Consider the following 20,707-nt stretch of genomic DNA (forward strand, 5'->3'; position numbering starts at 1 on the left):
GGCTAGTAATCATAATATTTTTAAAGTATGTAAAAACTACAAAGAGTAAAAATGAAAAAAATGACAAGTTCATCATTTAGCAGAATGATCAGGCCCATAGATTGTGAAATATAAGAATAAAATTTTCATGTAACTGGAAATGAATATGAAAGAAAATACTTGGTGAGACTTAACGCATTATTCTTCCCATTTTTTCTTCTCCTATACGGCAGTCAGTAAATGTATTCAGTTTCCTACCTGTGGTGTATTTTCTCAAACCATAGGTATATTCCTCTTTCCTTTGGGGAATTTGTTTGCAGACATTTCAATGGTCTTAGGTTTTACTTAGCCATTAGATGAGTCCAGATTAGGCCACAGAGCCTAATGGATTACAGATAAGTCTACATAATACATGACTGTCTGGCATTTCTTCACTTTTCCATGTTGTCCTATTACTGACAACGGATTCCGCATTTAGAGATCGATCGTAATGATGTATCTTAATTCTATATGACTATTTCAATTTTCCCAAATGTTGTAGAAGTCATACTTAGTATCATACTTCTAGCAATACTTATATAATGTTAAAAATGTCATTATAAAATTATCATGTTTCTTTATTTTTGTAAGTTTGATATATTCTTAAGTATGAGAATTTTTTAAAAATAGTGCTTTAACTATTTTTCCAAGTTGATATATTCTCATTTAAGTATGAGAGTTTTTTTAAAATAGTGCTTTAACTAGGATATTTGGATAATTTCTGGTTTTTTTTAGGGCTTTAGTAAAGGTTTGCTCTCATCCTTAGGTGCTGTTCAAGAAGAATATGACAGAATTTGGTATAAAATCAATGAAAATAAATAGACACAAGAATATAGAAACACTAAAGCCTTAAAGTATCCATGCTTGACATAATTAAAATTTATTCAGGTTGAAAACAATTTCTAGGAAGGTTTAAATTCCAAGGAAGACAACTTTGAATACAAAACTCATTGACCACAAGCTTCCGCTTAGTCTTTCTGATAATGAGAATGTTAAATATTCTTTTTTTTTTTTAATGTTAATAATATATTTTATTTCATCCAACATATCCATGTGGTAGGCAGAGTAATGGCCTCCAAAGATGTCCACATTCTAATTTTGCCACCTGTGGTATGTTACCCTATAGGACACAAGGGATTTAGCAGATGTGATTAAGTTAAGGGCCTTGAGATGGGGAGATAAATCTGGATTAGAGAATGTTAAGTATTCTGATGCAGTAACTTACAAATGTAATTTTGCTTTATTTTCCTGCTTTGACTTCCTGTCAAATGTCTTGACTACTTCTGTAGGAATAAGCTAGCAACAGCCCCAGGCATACAATCATTCCTTTTACAGCGTTCTCCTTAGGCCATATCCGTACCATGGAACATTCTTGCCCTTCTAAAACTTTGTAAAAAGAAAAATAATATGTATATATAATATATTATGCTTAATATTCTTCCCTTTTTTCATTCAAAGAAAATTTCAGACTCTTCCTTTATATGTCTGTGAAATAGGAGAGAACAAATTTGACAGTAATCATAAATGTATTAGAATCTGCCGTTTCCATTGCCCAGAACCATTCACATAGCTGCATATGTATGGTACTTATATGTATGTGCGCCATATGTCCATTTTGGAATTTATTAACTTCAGATAGGCAGAGATGCTATGTAATGAGCTTCTAACCTTTTTATATTATAAACCCATTGTACGCCAATGGGGTGTTGTTGACTGTTTTCTGATTATATAAAGATTTTAGAAGTAATTAAATATTACTAAAATTCCTAGAACTCAAGTTTTCTAAAAGGATTCAAAAAGAGATTAAAGATTTATTGAGGCAAAGTTACAGCTGTATCCTTCGGTTCGGAGTATGAGAAAAAGTAAGGGAAAATGCCTTGTAATACATTAATCAGGCAGGTTTACAGACCTTTAAGTTCTCAGATAGATTAATATGATGATACTTTAATGTGATCCTCAGTACATGGAAAGAAACAAGTAAACAATACAGTCAAGAAATAATCCATAATTGAACATTAAAATATAGTTCTGACCAGTGCAAAGAAAGATAATTCTCCATCTGACAAGTGGAGAGAGAAAAGTTAAATTAAAGATATTAACTTTCTAACTTGGAATTAGTATTAAAAGAATATGATCAGTATAGAGAGTAGGAAGATTTAAGAAGGATTACACTAAAACTTGAATTCTGGTTGAATTTCTACTTGGTCACCCAGATCTCGGTATTCCATTTGCTTGAGGCTATGGACTCCACTGAAGGATGTGATCTTCTTACTTGGCATCTTATACCAAGGCCCAGTCTTCCAAGAGATTGTACATTAACGTGGTAAATGAACAAGTTCTCCAAAAAATGTTGCATTTCTGCAATTACTCAAATTAATTGTGTAACTTTGATTGTGATCTGGAAAGATGGTAAAGAGCAGAAATGTCTCAGCTCCCTGAGACTTGAATTTAAAATAGGCTCACCTCTTGTCCTTTTGATGATAGTTACAAGCTTGTACCTTTATCATCCAAGGTTTTACTATCAGTAGCCCACTTCTGGTCTTATGGCACTGAGAAAACATTAGTTTGACCTTAAAATTCAATAATGAGTTAAGCAGAATAAATAGCTACACAGGCCAGTCCAAGGTCGCAGAGCTTCTGTTCCAAATTTTCATGTACTTCATGCATATGCATATGCATATGCTTCAGTTTTTAGAAAGAAAGGATTATAATCAGGATAGAAATGAATATTGGAACCCTGACATTTTGCACATTGCTCTGTGTAAAGGGAAGGCTGCAGAATCAAATTCTGGATGTCCAAATGTGCTCAGAGTACCAACACGCTTTCCTTCCTACTTCAGTATTCTCTAGGACATTGTACACATTTGACAAAAGGGCTGCTGTTAAAGCAGTAAGCCCCAGCAGAATGTTTGCTCCTCGGTGAGGGAGAAGGAGGTTAATGTCAGATAAATCCTGGAAATTCAACTCTGTGCAGTGATCATGATATTGACACCTCTTGGTTTGTGGGAGGTTCACTCTAACATATATGCTATAGGGAAAAAAAGGAGGGGGGCAAGTGGGACTTGTGATCTGTATGAAGCAGTCTCATGAGCAAGGCCAAGAAGATGGAAAAGAATCTAAAAACAAGTGCAATTAAACAAATTAGAGAGCATGTCTTACTGCTCAGAAAGATCAGAATTGGTTGTGGATTTGGGAAGCATGGCCTAATTATTGCACAGGCAAATGTTATTTCTAATTGAATCTTAGAGCAAGGCAAGCATATTCTTCTTCCTCAAGCAGTGGTTTTCAAAGTGTAGTCCCATGACCTCTGCTGTATCAGCCAACACCTGTCAACTTGTTACAATCTGAATTCTTGGACTCTACTCTAAACCTACTGAGTCAAAACTCTGGAGATAGGGCCAGATTCTGTGTTATCAAGACCTCCAGGTGATTCTGATGTGTGCTAAAATTTGAGACAAGACCTTTCCTAAACCCACAGACTTTACAACACCAGAATATAGTCTTCTAAATCCAAGAATTATTGTATTTTATAATAATTTAGATAAGTCAATTAGAGAAACTGAATCAAATATTCTGATGAAAAAACATGTTGCATCCATCTATCTATATGAATTCTATATAGACTACTCCTCCTCCTCATTTTTTCTTTTCAGTTTTCATTGTTAAAGTGAGTTGTTTTATGTATTGGCTCTTCTACATATTGGAAATTTTAAGGAATACCTCTTATAAATATAACATTTTATGGTTTACAAATTATTATGTGTGTATGTATGTGTGTGTGTGTGTGTGTGTGTGTGTGTGTGATGCTTGTAGCATTATCTATTCTATTAGTAATTGGGGAAGGAAATGATCAAACACTTCTTAGGTTCTGTAGGCCCTGTTGTCTTCTTGGGTAAAATAAAGGGGTTAAACTTGATTTCTGAAGTCCCTTCCATTTTTTAAGATCTATGAATTCTAAAACTGCTGAATGTTTTCTCTCTCTAATACAATAGATATGTTTATGAACATTGGCTCTGTGCTGCTGTTGTTGGTACTTTGAGCTATTTGAGGGCTCCCACATAGATACAGACTTTACATGAGAAATGAATACAGTAACTGATGTTACCTATTTCACTAAAGGTAGAGCATTTGTTAGGTATCATAATATATGAATTGTATTTTTTACACTATCACAAACTATAATTCAGATTCAGGATGTAATTTTATATATAACATCTTATTCATCAAAACACACCACGATTTAACCCTGATTTTATTTTCCTTTTCTACTCAGCACAGGCCTTTGGCCCCAGCCAGGCTAGTTGTTCATTGTCGTGCAAACATGTCCTATTTATTCCTACCTTTTATCCTTGACCCATATTGTTTCTTCCCACCTAAATTTCTTCCTTTCTATTACCAAACTGATCAGATAAGACTGGCCCAGATACCACTGCCTCTGGTCCTATACTTTCTACAGTGATCCTTCTCATCCTCTGAGAGTAGGGTTTATGGCTTTCTTTTCATTGTTGTATGCCCAGTACCTAGCAGATTACCTGTCTTGAAGATCATGCTTAATACGTATTTGCTGAATGGATTCACGAATAGCTCCTGGATTATTCTTTTTGTTCACTGTGTGCCTAGCACATAATACATACTCAGTAAATATTTGAGTGCTACTGAATAGATTTGTTTTTAAGCCTCTATTTTTCTGCCTTTTACTGGCTATAGCATTAACTGTCCTTCACTTATTTAGTATCCGACCAATGCTTTGGCTATCTTAATTAAAAGATGGTGTTCAAATCAGAATATGAACATTCCTCTAGTCAAATTGGCAAAACCCCCTCAGGTGCTCTTGGGGGTTTTGATCATCATCCTTTGTAAAATCTCCATGTTGTAGAGCTCAGCATATTTTTTGATGGACACTGTGTAAATGAAATGCTGAATGGAACTCATTTTAGGATACTTCAGACTTATAAAGTGAAGGATACCCAGTAAGCTTTTTGCTTTCTCTCTCTTTTCCTGTATGATTGAGATAAACTAGGTTGTGATTGTCATGACGGCTGGTGCCTGGTTTGACTGCTCCTCCCCAGAAAGTCTCAATTTTTGGCTTCCTCCACAGTGCTGCCTAGGATGCAGCCGGCCCTCTATCCCCGAGCTCTGGGGCCCACCCAGCTTCCTTCTGGCACTGAAGGCAGCGGCTGCTCTGCCACCCTTCTCTTCAGATAAGCATGGCTTGGAAATGCTATCTTTAGAGGTGATGAGTTTTTGTTTGGATAGAATTATGACTAGTATAAAGCCCACACATGCTAACAAGCCACAGAGTGCAAAATAATTATTGAAAGCAATTTGAGAGAAAAGTGGAAAATCATCTGAGGAAAAAACCAAAATTGTTCCCAAAGCTTTGGTCCAATTTTTTGCTGTTAGATTGAATCTCGAGCCTTAGTTTTCTGCTGCCAGGTAACCTAAGCACTGATGGCACTGTTCTTCCCTTCAGCTTTTTTTGAGTTTTACTCTTTATTAAACCTTGTCTACCTGACTTCTTGACACTTTATTCCAAGTTGGTCAGAAAAGATACTACATACCAAGCTTACCTTTCAGTGGACAACCAAGGAAAGCATTACATTTTGTTTGTATTTGGTTTTACTTAAATCGCGTTTGGGGTTGCTGAATGTTTTCTCTTTATGTTCCTCCATGTGCATTAAGATAACCTTTTCTTCCTGAAAGGATACATATGTTCTGCCCATGGCCTCAATGATGTGCATATAAATTAATATGGCACATGTATTATTTCCATATGTAGAGACTAATCCATTGGCAAGGCGTACATCATTTTAGACTACAGATTAGTTCTGCTCAAATGCTTAAATGTGTAATTTCAAACCAATGATACTGTCTACTCACCATGAATTAGTACTAATGGTATCTCCAAATAACATGGGGAATAGGCATAATACGTAAGAAATAATGTACATCGGAGAGGTCTTAAAAGAACAATTTTCCTTGAAAAGTAACAGGGAAAGAGAATAGAATGAATTCCTGTAATGCAAAGGGGTAACAGACACATGCCCATAGCACCGCAGAGTATAAATATAACATTGGGTTGGGGCGGGGGGGTGTAGTTTATAAGCAGAGAAGTAGCAGATCTCATACAGTCCCCTGGCCTCTCCATTATTCACAGCATAGGCTGAGCATAGATATTCTGTATGCAGCATGGCTAAGGTCCCAGCAGAGGGGAGCCTGCCTTAGTCACAGGTCGGATGTGTAGGGAGAGCACTTAAAGAGTAAAAACGAGACCTGCCCACACATTACGTTATATATTCATAGGTTAGCTGAAGAGACTGTAGAAAACACTGTTTCTTTAAGTAACAAGAAATATGGCAATGGTTTGTCAGACTAGGCAGCATGCAAGTTGAGGACCCTAGGAACAGTCTTGCATGCCAGGAATAATGACATCAGCCAAAGGTCATGTGTTTCTGGAACCTGATTTAGACCAGCCAAGCTACTGCTAAGCTACTGAAAGAGGGAAAGCAATGAGGCTCCAGGGCCTTCCCTGTTTTCTGTCTTCAGTTCCCATTTGGTCAGGAAAGTCACCTAGCTCTTCATCTCTACACAACTTAAAATTCCAGTTCTGGAATTAGAGCCGATAATTCTAACATTTTTAAATGGCCCCAAATAGTTCTCTAAACTTGAACGTTCCTAATTGACCCACTCGAAAATAAATGCATTAAATAGGAGCTATAATCTGGAGATAACTATGTTTATTTTTTGGTACATGGAAAAAGGTTAATTATAACATTATTGAACACTAAACCAGGACATTTCAGTGCTACATAAGATTATCTTCATCCCAAAGATATACTTTTAAAACATCATATAGGAAGAAATGAATATGAAGCATTACCATCCTTTGGGGGAGGGTGGAACATTGTCATTGTGAAAAGAAATCTGAGGCCTAAAACAAAAGCTTACGATGAGTCTAAGTGGAAAGCACTCCTGTGTTTTGGTCCATAGAGGAAGATATCTTCTACTGTCTATTTCCAAGTCTCAAAGTATTGTCTTCAGACCAGCATAATCAGCATCACCTGGAAGCTTGTTAGATGTGTTACTTGGGCCCTGCTCCAAACCGACTGAATCAGACTCTGGAGGTGTGGCCCAGTAATCTGTATTTTTAATAACCCCTCCAGGTGATTCTGATGTAAACTAAAGTTTGAAAACCACTGCCCTAAATACATCTCTCATTCCTTTCTAACAGAGCATTCTGGGAATGTAATTTCAACAATGAAAATGATTACATTACCCATATGTTTGTCCTTGTAAAATTTAGATTATTTAAAAAAAAATCTTGGAAAATAACCATGTTTTACATTGAGTGACATGAAGGAGGCTATTGTTAGCATTTAAATTACTTTGTGGTATAAGACTCATTAATTACTTATGTTCTTGGTAGCTGATGCTTTATTGAAAAGACCTGTGCTAGCATTAATAAATGCAAACAAAGTGGAAGGTTCTGAGGTTAATGAGATAGTGAAACATTAATCTCTGTTTCTTCTTTAATGTAAAGTGGAGACTCATCGGGTTCACTTTGTATATTTTACATTTGTCTTGCCAGGAAGAACAAAGTATGCTAGCTATGGAAGATGAGGGCACAGTACAACTCCCATTGGAAGGGCACTATAGGTAAGATATAAATGTAAAAACACACCAATATGAGTAATGGAATGTGTTGTTATACACTCTACTTAAGAATTTCATATGTGTGGATTCCTATAGAGGTTTGTTGACGTTGTGTTAGAGTAGAAAGAACTGAAACTAGGTGTTAGATTACCCTGTCCCAGTACTAAGTTCTGCCACTAGACGCTGACTATAGCCAAGTTGCTTAAAATGAAGCGAGGCAGGGAGCTGTTGTCTGAAGTCTTCTCCTATTTTATAATGAATATGAAAGCTCTCTTTCATATTCTGTGAAAGTAGTACCTGAAGACAGGTCAAGATTCAATTCTGGGATAAATGCTAGGTATTTACTAAATTCATCACATGTAAATGTTTGAACTCTGGGAGAAGCAGCGTTTACCCCTTCAAAAAGACACTTCCAAAGAGATAAGCCATTTCCTGAATTGAAGGATTCATTTATACCGGTCGTTTTAGGAAATATTTATGTAACTCTCCATAAAGAAGATTGTGCTAATCTTCTTTATGCACAAAGACAGAGCAAAAAAAGAAAAAAGGCAGACTCCTCTAAGTTATAATAAAACTTTTGAAAGTATTTGGCAAAAAATTATATATATGATCTCAAAGTGCTTAAGGATAATATAGGGCCATACCAGTAAAAAAGCATAGAAGACATTTGTCTGAAGAGGAGATTTTTCATAGTGTTAAAAAAATAGGAGTGGATCTTCAGGGTCTAACTGTAAGACCATATTCCCTAGATTTAAAAAATATAATTATCTACCACTTACGAGTGAGCACAAGTCTAGAAGGCATTTTTCCTTTCTTTCTCTCTCTCTTTCTTGTTTGTTTTTTTTTTACAATATTTAAATTTTAAAATCCTGTTGATTGTTTAGTTGAATCAGCATATTCCCAACTGTGTTCTACAGAAATCTACCTAGTCTCTGTGGTACCCCTCTTAAAAGGATTTTGTGGTTTAATTAGTCTGAAAAATGTTCCATACCACATTTTAATTTAGAGATTCACAATGCACATTGGCACATTAAAGACTCTGGTACTGGCATTAAAAAAAAAAAAAAAGTTTAACGTTGTTGCATCCAGCATTTTCTAAACTATTTTGCTCACAGGACTCTTTTTCACATAATATCATGAAAGACTTATATTCTACATGACATGCTTTTGGAAACTAGTTGATCTCATGCTTTGAGTTACCAAGGGCTGGATGAATTAGAGGTATTAAAGAACACATGTCCAGATTGGGCAAGGAAGGAGCCTGTGAGACCTGTTTTGCTCCAGACTCTCAATGTTCCTCTTCAAAATGGAATTTGTTGCCCTCCTGTGAATGTCCACAATGAGGGGCATGTGAGGTCAGCTTAGAATTTCTGTAGAACATGACTTTTTCCACAGCAGAGAATCTTTTTTTACGTGTGGTAAGAAGAGCACTGATTTCTCACCCAATGAAACTTTCTTTGACTTGGCCTGTGTTTTATCTCTGTTGATATTTGGTTGCCTTTCTAGCCCTGGGAATGTTTTAGAGAGTTCTAAACGGCACCTATAATTGGTTCAATTTTAAAATGTAAAAAATGCATCCAGCATAGTACAGGCCCTGATATTACAGGCTCCCCCAGTCATTTGGAAAAACCCTGTCAAATACACAGGCTGCCTTCATTTATTCAATGAATATTTATTGAGTGGATACCAAGTGCCAGGCTCTGTCTAGGTCGTGGGGGAACAGCAGTGGACCAATGGGCAAGAATCCTTGTTCTCATGAAGCTTATATTCAAGTAGAGTAGAGGTGGGGGGGAGACAGGAAATAAACAAATGAACAAGTCATGTAGTACAGTATTTCAAATGGTGAAAAGTGCAACAAAAACATAAAGCAAAAAAGAGGGGTGAGGTTGCTATGAGGCGATGGAAACAGAAATTTTAAATGGGGCAGTCAGCAAAGGCCTATCTGAGCAGGTGACATTTGAACTAAGGAAGGAAAGGGTTATACCACGTAAAGGAACGTTATAGGCAGAGGGAAGAGCAAGTACAAGGCCCTGAGGGAGCAGAAAGCCTGTAGTGTCCCAGGACAGTCAGGAGGCCATTGCATTGTGGCTGGAGAGGAAGGAGCCGGGGGTGTAATAGCAGAAGGTGAAGTTAGAGGGTAAGGGTAGGGACAGGGCCTTACAGCCCATCCACTGGGCTTTTACTTTGAGTGGGTGGGAGCCACTGTCGAGTCTGAGCGGAGGGGGGAAGAGCTCTGCTGCGCTATGAATGTAGAGGCAAGAGGCCCAGCAATGAACATGCAGAACCTAAACTCTGTCATTTGAAATGGATTAGGAAAACTGTACCCCAAACCAGTTTCTATATAACTAGAATCTTTCATTTAGATTTTTATTCTTCATAGTTTTTGGGGAGAGAACTATTTAATACTTAATTTTTAATGATCAAAAATACTGTACAGACGCATAAGACTGTCCTATATTTAGTGTCTATCGCTAGATAACTGCAGTTTCTTATTTAATGTTTATTCTTTCATTTTGCGTAAACTCCTATCTAGAGATGATCCATCTGTGATCAATATTTCTGATGAAATGTCAAAGACTGCCTTGTGGAGGAACCTTCTGATTACTGCCGATAACTCAAAAGATAAGGAGTCAAGCTTTCCTTCTAAAAGGTTTGAATTCTAAAATAATGTGAATTTATAATGATCCCAGTCATTTAATGACATGAATCCATTAAAAGAATAGCATTGGTTTCCATTGCACTTAGATCTAAAATCTTTCAGAAAATTCTTTTAAAAAGTGGGTAGAAATCGCAATTATCACATTTGTTGGTATGTTTTCAACATCTCCCTTTCAAATTGAAAGCTCACTCCAAAACTATGACAGTGGGGAGAAATGGTGCTATAAATGAGTCCCAATGCAGGACATTTTTGGACATTCATTTTGGCCTACTCTTTTGCAGTAGGATTTTAGTGTAATCCCTCATCACCCACTTCTCAGGACCCCCTTAGATGTCTGACCACGTTTTTCATTCTCCTGTTGTCCTTTTTAAAACCCATGTGGCACATGCAATGGTAATTTTGTATTTAGATTATTTCCAGTCCCTTATTCCAACCCCCTGAAAAACCTTCCGTAACCTTTTTACCCCAAAACTTTCAGTTCCAGAAAGTTTTATCCATTTTTACTTCTCTGTATGCAAACATTACAAACAACTCCTGCAGTTGTGGATGATAGTTTTAAATGCATGAGGTGGGAAGAGTGTGTCCTTAAATATCAAGAGTCATCACAGGATTTCTAACTGCATTTTCCAGAATTTATAAATAAGAGTTCAAACCATCCAGTCTTCTTAGATGTTGATCTGAAGAAAAATCTCTGTATTATGCTAATATTTCTTCATATTAAAGAGTGATTGAGGGATTTGGGACGGTGTTTAGTTATTAATTTCCTTTATTTTCATGACCTTAAATTAACTTTTTCTACTTAATTTTTATATTACATTTTTGTCATAAGCTCCCCTTCCTAATCACTCTAGAAGCTGATTCCCCAAAGGTAAGACCCTTTCCCTCAAACCTATTCCTTGGTTGCATTTCCTTTTGTTAAATGGTGTCTTCTAGAAACCTGGTCAGCCTATGTTCTTTGTGTGAGTTTTGGGGAGGCAAAAGGCGTGGAGAGTCTTGGGTTTAGATCCAGTGTCACACTGAGTGTTTACGGTGTTCCTATAACCACTCAGCTCTTTAAGAGGGTTTGAAACTTGAGTAAACTTTTTTCCCCACATGACTTGTACAAATGCATCATATATAAATCAACAAACCTCTTAGAACTGTATTTAATAATAACATCAAATTTCTATATTTGAAAAAGAAAATTTATCCCTTGAATTAAGAAATTGCAAAGCTGGGAACTTCCATTTACGCACCACCATGCTTCCAAAACTGCAAGCTTTATCTTCATGAGAACTATCTGGAAACATGGGTTAGAAAAAGAGGCGACATTAGACTTAGAGGATATCTCTTATTGATGGTTTTTGTCACCCCAAAATGGCATGCTGCTTCAGTGTCATATCTATCTTAAACAGCATAAACAACACCAACAGTGGATGTGCAGAGAGTCTAGGAGTCTTCCCCCCATAAAGCTGGGGGATTACTTCATGTTCTCTCTCTCTTTCTTTCTTTCTCCCTCTTCTCCCCCTCTCCCTCTCTTTCTCTTCCTTCAAATACCTCCACCACTTTCTCCAAAAGGAGGTTAATGTAAGTTACTCAACAGGCTTTCTCAAAGACTTTTGGTTGATATTTTCTGTCTTTTAACAAGGCTTTAAAATCTTCATGTATTTCTTTGCTTGGCTCAAGCAGAAGTAATATTTTATTCTAAAACATGCTTTATCTTCTTTTCCCAAAGATCCCTGCCACAGTCTGATAGAGTCATCCTCACAGTAGTTCTGATTTGCTAGACGTCTTGGAAGAAAATCAGTCATGAGAAGGGCAGTTTCTCAAACCTATTGAAATATATGCTTGTGGACCCTTTCTCATTAAAACTATGGCGTTTCTCTGATTTTTAAAAATGTGAAGTCCAGGTTTACAAGCTCAAAATAAAATGCCAGCCATGGGAATATGTGAAGAATTTGAGACAATCAGACTTAGAGATTGCTTTTCTTCCTGTACTCTACAGATCCATAGTGAAAACTCTTTCCCTATTTTTCCTTGGTTCAAGCAACAGTTTTATGGCATGATATTTTAGGTACTCCCTAAAGTAAATAAGTCAAGTGATGCTTTTCACCAGAAAAACTCAATTGTTTACAATATGTGTCAGATTACTTCTCACAGTAGACTAATTCTAGTGAACAATGTAGTGTGCCTAAAAGCAGACTCAATTTTAAATAGATCACCCTTTATATTTTCATATAACCACTTTTTTCTTATTCTTTGAACCTATGTTCCCACTAACATGAGATTCAAAACTATTGTGGAATGAAAGTTTACCCAGTTTTCTTTACTTTTAAATGTGATAAAATCTGTAGCTTTCCACGTGAAAAATCTCTCTCAGTTAGTTATTCATGTCTTTCTTCTTCATAACAGAGGAAACTGGCAGAAAGAGTGTGGCTTCCAGAAATCCTAAAACCACCAATATTAACAACAGCAATACTCTCCCAAAGCCACCGCTTTCTCCTGGTATCTGTTGAAGGCACTGAAGTGTGATGACCAGGAACTGTAAAAATGCTATACCTGCTAGCGTGTCCATTGGCAAAAAACGCCCTAAAGACCAGGTTCTCAGGGTCTCTCTCTCGAGACCTCAGCTGGCTTCCCAGCAGTCTCTGACACCCCACCCCTAGGTGTTTTCATCCTATCCCCCACTATAGGCCCCAATGCCTATCAGAGAAGCCTAGATACCTTTTCTGAGTGGAATTTGGCATAGCAGTTATATTTTCTCCATTATTTCATTCGCTTTATGTTGTCCAAACAAATTCACCCAGCTAAACTGAAAGAAGGATCTAAGAACTGACTGCAGGTTCTACCACATCTGCAGGATGTCTAATCTGATCCTAGTTCAACAGCACTGTACATACATGGGACAAGCTCCTCCACAGCTTATTTAAATGAATTGATGGAAATAGGTCACATTAAAAACCACATCGCATCAGAATAGGTGAGCAACTGCCATGACACACTGACACCCAAGACCAGCATTTCTTGGGCAGGTACCTGGCAGCACTTGGCTTTGCCTTGGTGGCAGAGGCTAGGGTCTAGGGACACGGCCCCTGCTCTCTTGTCCCCACACCCCCGCCCCCTTCCATGCTGGATGCTTCTTTGCTCTAATCTCCTAGGCCTCAGCCCTCTCATGACTGCTTGGTAAATGTTATGTATATCAACTACTATGGTGTCATTGACAAATAACAGTTTCACAGAGTGCCTGGCAGCATGAAGGTAGTGGGTCACATTTTGCCCTCTCTTGAAATATTACTTCCTTATGTTTTGTCTCATCCATCTTGTGTCCCTTGGTCCTTACAAAGTACCTGGTATATAATAGATATGCAATATGTGTTTATTGTAGTAGCATGTAATAGATATGATATACATTTAATAAATATATATTGATATAATATATTTATTACAATGGAAATTTAGAATTGATTGGCATCCTGAAAATGAATGTAACAAAGAATAAAGAGGGTAATAGCCATGCACTAAGAAGATTCAAGTCAATAATATTTTTTCATAGAAGTCTTGAGCTGGTCATAAAATTTCTGCTTCATTGCTGCAATCTGATCTGATATCAGAACCACTGGTTTTAAAGATGGGGGAAAAAAATGCCCAATCATTTAATTGGTTATTGTTTTGTAACCAAACAACCAGTATGACCAAAGCAGAACATCAGGAGGAAGCATGTCTGTGAATGATATTGACTTTATGAATCACTTTGCTTTCACTGCCTGATGGCTAATAGTGCCACTGGGAACTTGCTCACTTATTGAAAGGTTATGGAGTATTGTGCCCACAGGAACTGTGAATGTGTAGAGACCAGTATGTCTCCGTCCCCACAGTCTCCTACAGATAGAATGTGCTTTTCTATCTTTCAAAAGTTAGAGCTCATTGGAATTGAGACTACCAGCCTCAGAATTCTGGCATTCAAGCTACAAGAAAACTTAGAGGCCATTTAGTCCAAAACTAGTGTGCAGATGAGGAAACCAAGTCCCAGAGAAATTAAACAGCTAGTCCAAGGTCACACAGCTCATTCTTAGCTTCCTGAAACTGAATGTCATCTTCCGACTCCAAGCCCAGGGCTTCCTCTACCTGCCCCCGCTGCCTTTTCTCATTGGCTTTGTTTGGCAGAAGACACTGGGAGCCAGGTAGCACCCAGGGAAAAGTTAATTTGGAAAGTAGCGTAGCAGGCACTTGTCATCGGAAAGGAACTTAAAGTAGAAGAAAGTGAGTCATGCAGATAGAGGAGTTAAAAATACAATTAAGCCTCTCAACACATCATGTGCACACTGTCATCTCTTCTCATGGAAGGAGAACAGAAAAGAGGAAAAGTGGCTTTGCTCTGACCTGTGAGTACTGTGTGCTGAGAAGTGTGGCAGGCACAAGCCCGGGTGCCGTCGACACCCGCTCACACCAGCTCTCAGCGCTGGCGGCGCGCCAGAGATGGCAGAAGCTCCGGCACTTCTTACCTGATGGCGCCGGGTGGCGGTGACAACTGAGAAGGGCTGTTTCTAGCTTGAATTGGAGGAAAAACAATTTAAAAAGCACACTCTTAGAATGTGTCTTAAGTTATTGACCACTACGAAAGCTGCACAGGAGGCCCTGTAGGAAAAAGGGGGCTTTAACTGTCCCTTTCTTATTTGGAGAAGACTTATATAAAACCAAGGGTTTCCCCACCATCAACTATCTCATAGTTATATTAAGAGCCCAAGTGAACCGTAAAAATGTGTGGGTTCTTGCGGCTCAGGGCCCCAGCGGCCGGGTGTGGGTTGCCCTCGAGGCAGCAGCAGGAGGGGCCCGGGAGGGGCCTCAGCGTTCGGCTTGGCCTGTGCCAGACGTGGCCGGGAGGGAGCAGAGCTGGCCCTCGGGAGTATGCATGTGCTACTCTTGGTGTGAGCTTCATGCGTGTCAGCGCATTATTTGAATTTCGCGTGAAAAGTGTCAGCTTGAGAGTAGGAAAAGTGAACATCGGAAAAATCGTTTTTAAAAAATAATAGAGTCACATGACCAGTTTGCCCATTGATAAAGTTAATTGGAGAACAGTTAAAACAGAAGCCACTTGGGAATGAGTTTATTCTGGAAGGAGTGAGGTGAAACATCGTTCCTCTGATGGACAGGAGGAGGGTTAGTCTGTGAAGAGACGGCACAGGTGTTTGGAGGGCAGTGTGCGGGGTGACCGGGTCCTCCCGACCAGCAGAGGCGTGTCTGTCCTCTGGACGACAGCGCAGTTCTCACCAAAGATCAGAATCCAGTCTGTGCACAAAGGATGCACCACTTGCAGCAGGGCCCAGAAATACCTACTGCGACATCTTGTTTATGTCATTCATAGTGTCAGTGCTATCTTAAGACAGGGGCATGACTGGCATTTTCAACAATCATCAGTGATTCATTTGCACAAATGAGGACCATGGTATTAATCTTGCATGCTTTGGGTACTGTTTTTAAAATGTCTGGTTTTTGTTTTTTAGTTTTTGTTTTTTGAATTTCCCTTTTTCTGCAGTTCTTGGTTTCTGTCTCACTGAGTGCAGAGGATTTTAATTGTTGCTATCTATCTATGCTTTGCAGCATGAAAGAGCAATGCCTAAGGACCCTTGTGGTGTTTTGGGGTTGATGGGTTTTGTGTCTGAACCAGCAGACCTCCCAGTAGCCATGCTGGATTGAAATAATACATTTCTCCTTTTTCCCCTGTAGCATTGAAAGCCGAAAAGAGAAGAAAGCTGACTCAGGGAAAGGTGTTGACAGGGAGACTTGTCTATGACTTGATCTTCAATTTATTTTTTACATATATATGAAAGGAGTGCCACAATTATTCATAAAACTGCTTTGATCATGTATTATAAATTCTGTCTTTCATCCCAAATCCACCTTCATACTGTAAGTAGTGCAATACTCGTTTCATTTCTGTGTTTAAACTTCTGAACAGTGAGACACCCTTGTGAGCATATACAATAGCTAATGCAAGAATCTCTGTGTTCCTTGCTGTATTTTAGACATTTGTAAACACTAGATTCTCATTGTCAGTTTTACGAGAGCAATAGCTTTCTTAAAGAGATAAGTCATATTACCTAGTTTGTATTTTCCTACTTAGGGACCTGAAGATACCTGATAATTTCATTTAGAAGAATTCTGAAAGGTAGTCTTACTTCTTTTTATTTTTTATAGCTTAGCATTAGTGACTTATTTCGAAAGACCCAAATCGAAAAGTTAGTTTGAAAGCATTTTTTAATAATTGTATTTATGCATTTCCTTGATTTAATATGATACATTTAATACTTAAGAATTTATATGTAACTAAAACTTAAAGTCATTTTGAAAAATATGTATGGAAACCTATTCACAACTTGTTTAAACGAATCAGATACTAATGCAAAGAGTCAAGTAGTATTTGCTTAATATTCAGGTTGTGATGACATGATCATATTCTAGGCTTGTATGAAATGCTTTAGAAAAACTTTGTAGGTTTTGTGAGATTTTCAATATAAATCTTTATCAGAAATATGCTGTTAAATTTACCTCCCATTGACAAAAGTGTTTTCCAAATAAACCTATTATATACATACTTGTGGAATGCCACATGGTGAGTTATTGTACATGAAATTCCACTCCTGTACAGTTATTCCACTGCTAAAGGTCATGGACTGCTTAATGCTGCTTCTGAATCATGTTCTAATGTTAGACTGATAGGTCTCCAATTGTCATTTTTTCTTCTGCAGAGCTCTTTTCCACGTGTTAATTAAATGCATGCTGTAGAAAAATAATCTTTTAAATGAAAATTTCAGATTCTGTTTGAGACGCTTCTGTAGATATTTCAGTCTATATGAAATAATCCATCCTGACTAAGTTTATATGAGAGGAAGGAAAGTTAAGAATTTTTGAGCATTACTAAAAATACAGTATTTTATTTCACTTCAAATGAATGTGAATTAATAAAGACGAAATCTCATAGTGCTCTTGTTTCCTAAGAATTACCAATGATCATCAACCTTATAATCTTCAGCGTCCAGTTTTACAATAATTCAGAGCCCTGTGGCTTTTCCAAACTATGAATTAATATTCTGAGTATAAGTGTACATGAAAAGTGAAAAATAAAACCAAAACAAATCCTCTTGTGATTAAGCTTATGAAGGAAATAACAACAAAGCCTCCACTGGGTTCAACATTTTGATGCCTTCTGTAAAATTCCCCTCACAGTCTTTCAAGGAGCCATTTCGTTTATGGAACATAAGCCTAAAAAATATAAGAAGAGTTTGTAGTTAATAAAGTCTGTGTTTATAAATGCCAAGGAAAAATACAGAAACTTTACATTCCAAATGCATTGCCTTTGTGTATTTTATAATACAGATACTACATGTAACCATTCCCATTGTTTTATGATTTAGACTAGCTGTACATGCTAGTCAGTCCCAAAAGCAGCCTCCTAGTGTTTTAATATATTAATAATTGTTCTGTTTAAAATGATCATAGTGAATTAAAACCTTCACATGATCACCTATTTGAATAAGCACTCATATCCAATGAAATTCTGTATTTCTGAGTATTTTTATAGTCATTTTGTTCTTGTGTGAATTTTAATGCTATCCCTATGTTAATCTTAATATTTTGAAATCATATAAAATATAAGAAAAATGTAGTGTTATATATTTCCTCCTAATTTCAGATTCCTGGTCAAAATTACTGAATATCTTGAATGTAATTTATTGCAAAGTTTAAGTAATGTGTAAATGTGACTAGGATATTGTGTTTTTCACAACTAAGAAATGTTATGTGGAAATAAATATTTATCCTAACTAATTTACTTGCAAATTTTAAATTGTGATGCAAAGTGTTTTGTCTTTTTTTCCTTATCAATGTAGAACATTTTGATTGAACGTAATACTTAAATTTAGACACACCCGTGATGTTAAGCAAACTTGGTGACGTAGACGTTTCAAGAGTATTCAAACAGTTTGAACTTTATGAACAAACTATGATGAGAGCTATATTAGGATGTACCTCTTCATTTTCCCGGAGAACAGTGACTTAGATACAAATGACATTGTACCCATGACTAGTAAAAGCTTCTAAGATCCTTAGTAGGATTTCCCATTATTAGAACTCCTTAGGCTTTGGTTTTTACCCCTCTTGGGAAAAGCATTTTCTAAAATTTGTCATCTCCCTGTTTGTTACAGTAGATCAGATGGGACCACTATTCTTTTGTAGCCATCTAGCAATATGTTATGGAGGTAACTGCATTCAGAACTGTAGTGTACTGGTTAGTATTTTTCTCTTGACTCATGAGTTTACTTTGTAATTGCTATCACTTAACAGCCTTCAATATTGGGAAGTTTCTCCTAGATATAACTTGAGTATCTCCTTGGTGTAGTTTAGCCTTATAGAAACTCTCCACTGATGATTCACTAGCGACTTGTATTTCAACACAATCCCTAAATCTTTTAGGATTTTTCTTGGCTTTTAAAAGTGTGGCTCATTACTTTTTTAACCTACACTGATCTACCTCTGTTTCTATTGAACTTTAGCTTCTTTGCTTCTAGGTGTGGGACTATTTTACTATCATTGCAATATTGCTCTCCAAATTTTCCAATATATCTCTCTTGTGTATTCGTACAATGAAATGAGATTACAACCATTTGAAAATTTTATGAGAGTAATTTGGGTAATATGATGATTCTCTAAATATCTACTTTGAAAGTCTGCTTGTAATCAGTCCCCTTGAAGGAGCCCAGTATTCAAGCATTACTCGTAATACTTTTAGAGAGCTCTTTCGGTGTTTTCCTTAGAAAACTGTAGCTCACGGACACAGCTGTCACTTCATTACAGTTTCTATTGGTGTAATGGCCACTACTTTTGGTGCTGGAACTTTGAAAATAGGACTGTGAGCCTCGCTTCTAAGGGCAGGGTAGACACATACCTGTAACATAATGTGATGTGTACTGAGTTGGTTGTATGATGGAAGTGAGTAACTCAAGGATGGAATTTTGAGTAGGGCTAAGTTTGAAGAAAATGTTATATAAGAGGTAGCGTATGAATTAAGATGGATATGGGGAAGGAAACCTACTCCAAGAACTGCAAAGATCTCAAACATGTCAGTATTGAAAAAATAAAATAGAAAGTAAATATATGTGGTATAACAGGAGCCTGACATATGTGATGTATGACATATTTGAAATCCAGCAGACAGCCCAATGTGGTGGAGTGTTAGGAGTGTAGTCGGGACCTGTATGAAAAGGTAGGAATACAAGTTGGAGACATTATAAATGATGTTAAATTTTATGTTAGGATATTTCAACTTTATCCATTAAGAGTTTTCAGTAATGGAGAGGCATGCATTTGGGGAAAGATTAGTCTGGCAGCACAGTAGAAAACATAGTGGGGGAAAAGTGAAATTATTTCCTTAGGGATCCTGTACTCAGGATGACTCTCAGAGACTCAAACCAAACTCTCATTGAGTGGTCTATAAACTTTTATTATTATTGAAACAAAACAGGCTCAAGCATATTCTGTAGGTACTTAATAAGTAACTACAGGCACAAGAACTTTATGATAAATCCTTTCACATAGAGCATTCCTTTATATAATGTTTGGGGTTGTATTTTTCAAAAATGTTCAGAAAAACATGGTATCAGCAGTAACCCTGAGAAAATTAAAGAAATCTAAGTGTAGTACAAAATTCAGCCAATGGCTGGCTCATATGAGTCCAGAAACCACCCTCCCCCTGCTCACCTTTTCATCCCACTTATCTCATCCATCCATAGACTTAGCTTTAGATCTAGGTACTTTTACCTTCAAGTGTGTGTAGAGTCATGGATTTCTTCCATTTGTTTATAAGCTCCTTGAAGGTAAGAGTAGTGTTTTATCCCTTCTTTGTAACTCTCCGGAGCCTAGTTCTTTCTGTGCTTTGCTGTTTATTCGGCCAGCAAAGGCTGTAGACAGAATCGTAAGTAAAATATATCGAAGATGTGGCCTCTCAGTTTATTAAGAATCATTAAGGATCCAGAAAGGATTCTCACTGACATGGCAGCATTGGAACAAAAGCAAAAGCTTACTGAGCACCTTCATATGCCCAAAACCTGCGGACACAAGATGCCTAAGGGGAGAACTGGTGTACCCATGGAATCATCAAACCAGGCATGGTGTATAAACCTTCACAGCAATGCAACAGGTATGGGAGGTAGGTATTTTGGTATCTCTTTCAAATTAAGTAACTGGGGTTCAAAGAGGCTAAGCAATGTTCTTTAAAATGTTCCTCACTGTGAGTGTCGATGCTGAGATTCTAACCCACGTCCGCCTAGCCTCGGCTGGAGTGCACTTACTGTCCAGCAGGAGGCAAGATGTGGCCGCCTTCCCCCTTAACCAGGCAGTCATTCT

The 20,707-nt window shown here is 37.4% G+C and overlaps 1 protein-coding gene across 7 annotated transcripts in view; it reads left to right on the forward strand.

Moving 5' to 3' along the window:
- The window catches only part of SLC4A10 (solute carrier family 4 member 10), a 310,427-nt gene extending 292,299 nt beyond the window's left edge, over positions 1-18,128 (forward strand). For 6 of the 7 annotated variants that reach the window (XM_057551625.1, XM_057551622.1, XM_057551628.1 and 3 more), the window contains 4 exons: positions 7,607-7,674; positions 10,205-10,321; positions 11,160-11,198; positions 16,034-18,128. In XM_057551625.1, coding sequence (XP_057407608.1) covers positions 7,607-7,674; positions 10,205-10,321; positions 11,160-11,172 — 198 coding nt within the window. In that variant the 3' untranslated portion in view covers positions 11,173-11,198; positions 16,034-18,128. The remainder of the gene's footprint in view (positions 1-7,606; positions 7,675-10,204; positions 10,322-11,159; positions 11,199-16,033) is intronic. The other variant, XM_057551624.1, reaches the window with a different exon arrangement.
- Positions 18,129-20,707: the final 2,579 nt, after the last annotated feature.

Source organism: Balaenoptera acutorostrata, chromosome 8, assembly GCF_949987535.1.
Source record: "Balaenoptera acutorostrata chromosome 8, mBalAcu1.1, whole genome shotgun sequence".
Taxonomy (NCBI): Eukaryota; Metazoa; Chordata; class Mammalia; order Artiodactyla; family Balaenopteridae; genus Balaenoptera; species Balaenoptera acutorostrata.